The sequence below is a fragment of the Monopterus albus genome, unplaced genomic scaffold, assembly GCF_001952655.1.
Source record: "Monopterus albus unplaced genomic scaffold, M_albus_1.0 scaffold113.1, whole genome shotgun sequence".
Taxonomy (NCBI): Eukaryota; Metazoa; Chordata; class Actinopteri; order Synbranchiformes; family Synbranchidae; genus Monopterus; species Monopterus albus.
In genome coordinates this window covers 1,557,154-1,563,572 of record NW_018127993.1, presented here as the reverse complement: position 1 = coordinate 1,563,572, position 6,419 = coordinate 1,557,154, and the positions used below count along the sequence as shown (strand labels likewise).

At 41.5% G+C, this 6,419-nt stretch overlaps 1 protein-coding gene across 1 annotated transcript in view; it reads right to left on the bottom strand.

The window, feature by feature from the left end:
• The window catches only part of sec24d (SEC24 homolog D, COPII coat complex component), a 19,407-nt gene that overhangs the window by 6,683 nt on the left and 6,305 nt on the right, over positions 1-6,419 (bottom strand). The window contains exons 7-11 of the mRNA XM_020611443.1: positions 4,934-5,045; positions 4,485-4,612; positions 2,735-2,873; positions 2,427-2,542; positions 1,293-1,457 (exon numbers count right to left, since the gene is read on the bottom strand). Coding sequence (XP_020467099.1) covers positions 1,293-1,457; positions 2,427-2,542; positions 2,735-2,873; positions 4,485-4,612; positions 4,934-5,045 — 660 coding nt within the window. The remainder of the gene's footprint in view (positions 1-1,292; positions 1,458-2,426; positions 2,543-2,734; positions 2,874-4,484; positions 4,613-4,933; positions 5,046-6,419) is intronic.

Below are 6,419 nucleotides of genomic sequence, written 5' to 3'. Positions count from 1 at the left end.
GGGGTGGCTCTAGTAAGTCATCTCAAATGTTATTTGCAACAGCTGCATGTGTGCTGTGGATTAAATCAGTCTTTCCCAACATTTCAGGACCATTTTTGGTTTTTTACTGTCCTACAACAAAAAGTCAAAATCAGTGTAGGAGCTGAGGCTAAAGGTAAACTGGAACTTTTCAATGATAAAGAAAACACACTAGTTTGTCTTTGGGATGGACATCACTTTCAAGCATGGTTTCACATATTAAAGGTCCATTTCCAGTCCATGGTAGTCAAGTATAAACATCCTTCCAGTAATATTTGTGTTAAACTACTGAGTGAGGATTCAAAGAGAAGGAAGGAAAGACTGCTACAGGTTAAAGAAATCCATATCTATAGTGGAACCAAATCCATTCATCAGATGAGTTCACCATCAAATTAATTTAAAGACATTCTTTACTGACACTGCCAACTGGGGTTTGTACTGTACATCTCTCTTCTTAAACCATGCAAACACACTAAGGAACATGCGAAGTGTGTCAGAACAGAACATCCACCAGTGGCTAACTGTGATCCCCAGCTCCTTTATGAACATTAGTCACAGGTGCAGTTGGTGAGTTTGTTCTTTCTCATGGCAGACACTAATTTAAAACACCAGTGATGATTTTAAAGCAGTCACTTCAGGTCTTGGTCTCCATCTGTGTTTACTTAGCCCAGGCTCTAGCTTTATCTTGAGTTCATTAAACATGCATTTGGCAAATACTGCAGTATTACATGATATATACATGTAAGAACGCATGGTGTCCTATACCTTTAAAGGCATAGTGCCTGTAAAAACAAAAGTAAAACAGCCAAACACAGCTTCTACGTGTTTAAAGAATGGCAGCAGACAAACACGGATGTATTGGTACTAACAAAGCAGAGAGGAGAGAAGAAGTCTCCAATCATCAGGTGAAGTAAATCATCTTCTCTTTCATGGTAAGTTAGCTCACTTCCAGAACAACTGTTGCCACAAAACAAGGGTTGTCTGTACAGTAAATTTTGTTTCTTTTTTTGATGCTTGTCCAAGATCAGAGCCAGCACGTTAATGTCTTCCATTTTTGGCAGCGTGGCCTTGCTTTACTAACTGATATCCACCATCTGCTAAACCTCAGGCGAGAATATTCAGCTGATGAGAGCAGATAGTTGGCCTGATGTTTGAACTTGAGGGAAGTCCTTTTTTTGGTGAGGCAGTTAGATATGAAATGTATGAAAAGAATTTAGCTTTGCATTTTAAACTGGTTGTGGTACACTGTGAGTTGGGTGAGAACATGGTCCGGCGCTGCGTGTACTGCACTGCCGTGCGTCTTCCTGTGTGTACCTGGGCAGCTTCTCCAGCAGAGTCTTCAGCTCCTCACATATCAATTTCACCAGTCCACTTTTAATGTTGTTATAGGACACGTCAATCATAAAGATGTAGGCAGGAGGATTCGGAGGCTTGTTGTTCTGTGGGATAAGGAAGCACATGCAGTAAATTTGTTGCTGTTTTCAATTCTTTCCAGACAGAGGCAGCTTGACAGGCATGTAATATAAAATACCTAATTTCACAGTGAAATGAGAAAAAAAAAAACCCCAAACAAAAAACATACTCCTTATGCAAATGTAAACTCATGAACAGACTGGTCATTAGTGACTGGATGATCCCTCTTTTCACTCCAGTATTCTCTAATTTAGGGTCTTAATCACAGATCAACAGATGACCTGGGGTCTATCATTATGCCTTCCATCTTAAGTTTCTGTTCTCAAATTCTCAAATATCAGAGATGCTTCCATTTGGACTTGCTTATAACCAGGGGTAGCTGTGAGGAAACTGTGGCAAGGAGGAATTCCTGAATGGAAAGCAATGGCAGCAATGTGTGCCCGGTGGGTTGTCACTAAGACACCGTTATGTTTCCACAGTTAGGGCCCATGACAAGACACTCACTTTGCAGGCTTTTAATAATTGGCCCACAGAGGCTGTTTATAAGTCCTAATAAACAGAGCAGAAGTAGGCCACTGGAGTGACTCAGCTTTGCCAGTGTACTTCAACCCTCTACTGTTGTTCTCAACAGTCACGGCCTCCATGGGAACATGCTGTATAGCTGATCAGCATCACTGGCTTTTTAGTGTTTGCAAAAAAAAGATGAACACTTTCTGTCCAACTTTGATGTCATCAGTATGTGCTGAATGATGTTGGGTACCTGCTAAAGGTCCTTCAATACAACCAGGAATGCAATCCTGTAAGTGCAGAGTTCTATCTTAGCCAGACTTATGTGAGACCCAGCTATTTGTAGTGACAAATCTTCACTGACAGTATTGCATAAACTCTGCTTTGCACTAGCAAATAATCCCTGAAGTGTTTGTCTCTACTGATGAGGTTTAATGCACTGAACAGCAGACAACATGGAGATGAGGACCCGAGGAGTCGCCCGGTACCTTGCAATAGTCCAGGGTGGCCACAAACTCGTAGGATCCCAGGGACAGTTCAGGCCTCTCATACAAGTCCACTCTACGGCCCATGTGGTCAAGATGTTGAAAATAGAAGACTGGCACTGGAGTAAGACACAAACACTGAATGTAGAAATGTGTGCAATAATTCAATAATAACAGTTTTCTCTTGAGTCTGAATGAATTGACTGTGTAAATGGTAATATGTTATAACTTTATGATTTCAAATGTTAATGGGTTAGGTCCTTTATTAAATGCTTAATTTATTTAGTGGCTTTTTTCTCATAATACTGTACCTTCATTGACACAGCTGCAGAAACCACACTGGTAGCGACGACCACCATCAATAAAACGCATGTAGGGACACATGTAGGCCTTGCATCGATTGCAGCGGATGGGCCCTGTGTCACCATGGCTCACAACGTAGAGAGGAGTCTGTGCAGCAATGAACACAGAAGACACAGTGAGTAAGCTTTCAATGGCTCCCACTAAATTAAATCAGGCCCCTTGTATTTAAAATTAATGCAAGTGTCTCTTAAAAAGGAAGCTGATGACTCAAAGCTAAGAGATCTTGATTTAATTCTTCTACTATATAGTGTATTAATTATGAGTTATTTATTTTTGTGAAAAGCCTAGTAGGTTTCTCATGTTTAAGAACTTGGACCATAAACAGACTGTACATACATTTAAACACTGCTCTGTCTGAAGTGTCAGTGATTTCACAGCACCTGAACAATGCACACTGAACCTATTAAGCAGAACATCTATGTGTCATGGAATGTGTTGAAGCTGTTTAATATACCACAGCACTGTTGCCGAGTACTGTATGCAGGCCTGCAGATGGCAGAGACTGCCTTAATGCTGTTTATTTCCAGCTCTTTACAGGCTTTAACACAATATAAACTGAAAATGTTGGCTTCAAATAACTCAACTGTCATAAGGCAGCAAGTAGGTTTATGAGACTAAGGACTTCAAGGTAAAATAAAAGTGTTTACAGCATCTTAGGTCTCTTAACTAGTGAACAAAATCTCAGATGATAAACAACATCCAGGCACAACAGCATGCTCTTTTACATTGTTTGTAAATCTAGTGTGAATGCTGCACTTGATAGAATCAAATCTGAGAGTACACACACTCCAGTTTGATTCCCTCTGTATAAAACTCCTTTCTTGTTCAGGCGTCCCCGCAGAGCTGACATTAGCAAATTAGCCTAAAGCCAAATGAGAGAAAGCTAACATTGCCTAAAAAGGCCAATTGGAGCCTGGGACAAAATGAGTGGAGGGGGAAAATATCTAGGTCAGGATTCTTGGACCACACATGATCCAAGAGGAGGGAGGTCGTTCACAGGACAAATAAACTCTCATGGTGCTGAGATGCACGTATCAAAGACCAACAAAATTTGGTGGTGGTTCGTTTCCAAACCTCTACCTACAGGTAAATGCCACAGTAGGAATTCATAGACAAACCATGTATCTAGGTAAAGGCCTGAACCACCGTAACAGCTAGAATTAATGATTTTACTAAGATTTTTGTATTGTATCTTTAAAAAATCTACATTGAAATATATCAAGTGCACTGAAAGGATGTTTGATCTATTAAAATGTAAACATGTAGGGTGGGAAGAAAATAATCAAAACCCTGGACACAGTGCTGAATCACAGTCTAATCAAGTGATGGATGTTTCCCAGTACAAGGCCAGCCACCACAAATAAATTCTCCATATGTTAGCATTTATCAAATCCTGCAAGAGTTGGACGACACAGCAGGAAAATGTGCTTTTTATTCACAGCTAATCTGCTAAGAATCTATTCATTGACTGAAGCGCAGCCTTTTCTATCTACGCTCCAAAACTGTGGAATACTTGACCAGCAGAAATAAAGCAGGCAACATCGGTAGCATCTTTTAAAAAGCAGTTGAAAACGTACTTTGTCAGCTTAGCTTTAGTTTCTTCCTTCTATTGTCATACTTCATGTGTTATATATATTTAAAATACAGTGTTATTAGATGGGGCAACTGTCTTTTTGTTATATGCAAACCATGACCTACCTCATTCTTTGGCAAACTGGCAAAGGGTTTAATGATGGAAGCCAGCGGCACTTGGCACTGTTTACCCAGGTCGGCAGTACAGGGTAGGCAGTAGGTGGTGCAGCGTATGAACCTGGGACTGGCATTGCCTGGAGTTGGCAAAGACAAAGGTCTCTACTTTAACAGAGCACGTCTCTGTTGCCACTGGCTTAGAAAGAAGTGCAGAGTTCTGCATATATACTGTGTCATAGTCAATAATCGCCAAGAAAATATCAATCTCTGGAGCAGAAGCCTATAACTTATAAGGCAACACCACACACAACATAACTACTGAACTTGACATTCTCAACACGAACAGATTCACAGGCAAAATAGATGCAAAAATTTACAGTTTTAGTGAGAATTAAAAACAGTTGCTAAAGACTAATGTCGACTACATATATCTGTACCTAGAAGAGCATATGAGTTACCTTGGTCCTGTACTGTAAAGTCAGTGGTGACCAGAGGTGGAACCTGTCCTCTGATGTTTGTGGTGAGCACCTGTCCTCCTTGCTTTGCTTGGTCATCCTCAATGACTTGGGTCTACAGTAAACAAGTTATGCATTACAGTACAATCAGACAATCCTTTAGAACTGTTAGCTAAATACCATGTTTTAAAAACAGATACTTCGTTAATATACAGTGGCAAGAAAAAGTATGTGAACCTTTTGGAATTTCATGGTTTTCTGCATGAATTTGTCATAAAATGTGATCTGATCTTTAAGTCTAGAGTACTGACAAATATAATAGAAAGAAAGAAAGGAAGTCACTTTTGGCTTTTCCCGTTTAGGGGTCGCCACAGTGAATCGTCACACTGACGACTCGCATGTTGACATTTGGCACGTGTTTTACGCCGGATGCCCTTCCTGATGCAACCCTGATTCGAACCTGGGCCACAGCGGCGAGAGCTCTGCGCCTTAACCACTAGCCTACCAGGGACGGCTGTGTATTCACAAATACAGTGGGGCAAGTAACTATTTGGACCAAGGGCTTCCAGGTGACCTGCCGCTGCACTGCACTGTGAGGTGGCTGTCAAAAGGCCAGGTACTCTCGCGCTTCTTTGAGCTTTTGGATACCGTGAAACTGTTAATGGAAGAGAAGGACAAGGACTATCCCAAGCTCTTGGACCTCAAGTGGATTATGGATCTGGCCTTTATGGTTGACATGCTGTGTCACTTGGACAGACTGAACCTGACCCTGCAGGGGAAGTTAAAAATGCTGCCTGACCTGGTGTTTGCATTTGTCAACAAACTGAAGCTGTTCAAGGCGCATATTCAAAAGGGAGATTTAACGCATTTTCCCACTCTGCTAAAAGCCAGCAGGCAAGTCACCAGCGTCACCCTGAACAAGCAAAGAGCCAGATGTGCAACACTGGTTGAAAACCTGCACGAAAGCTTTGTGACCCGGTTCCGTGATCTACAACTGAAAAGGCCACAGATTACGTTCCTCGTCGACCCATTTAATGCGGAGACGGACTGTTTGAAAGCCCCGCTAGTCACAGATGAGGCTGCGGCTGAGTTGGAGATGATCGATCTTTGTGAGGAGGACCAACTGAAACCTACTTTAAGGGAAGGGACCATTGAGTTCTGGAAAAGTGTGCCAATGGAAAAATACCCCAATGTCAAACGGGCTGCGCTTAAGATACTGTCAATGTTTGGGTCAACATACGTCTGCGAGTCTGTGTTTTCTACCCTGAAACACGTGAAATCAAAGCATCCATCTGTTCTGAGTGACACCCATGTGAAAGAATTGCTTCGAGTGGCAACAACAGAATACAAGCCAGATTTGAAGAGGATTGTTCAAGGCAAGGAATGCCAGAAGTCCCACTAAGCAACATGCATAGTAAAAGAAAAACGCTATTGTAAATTATTATATTTTTGTTTGTGGACTTGGTTGAACTGAGAGTTTGTGTGTGTG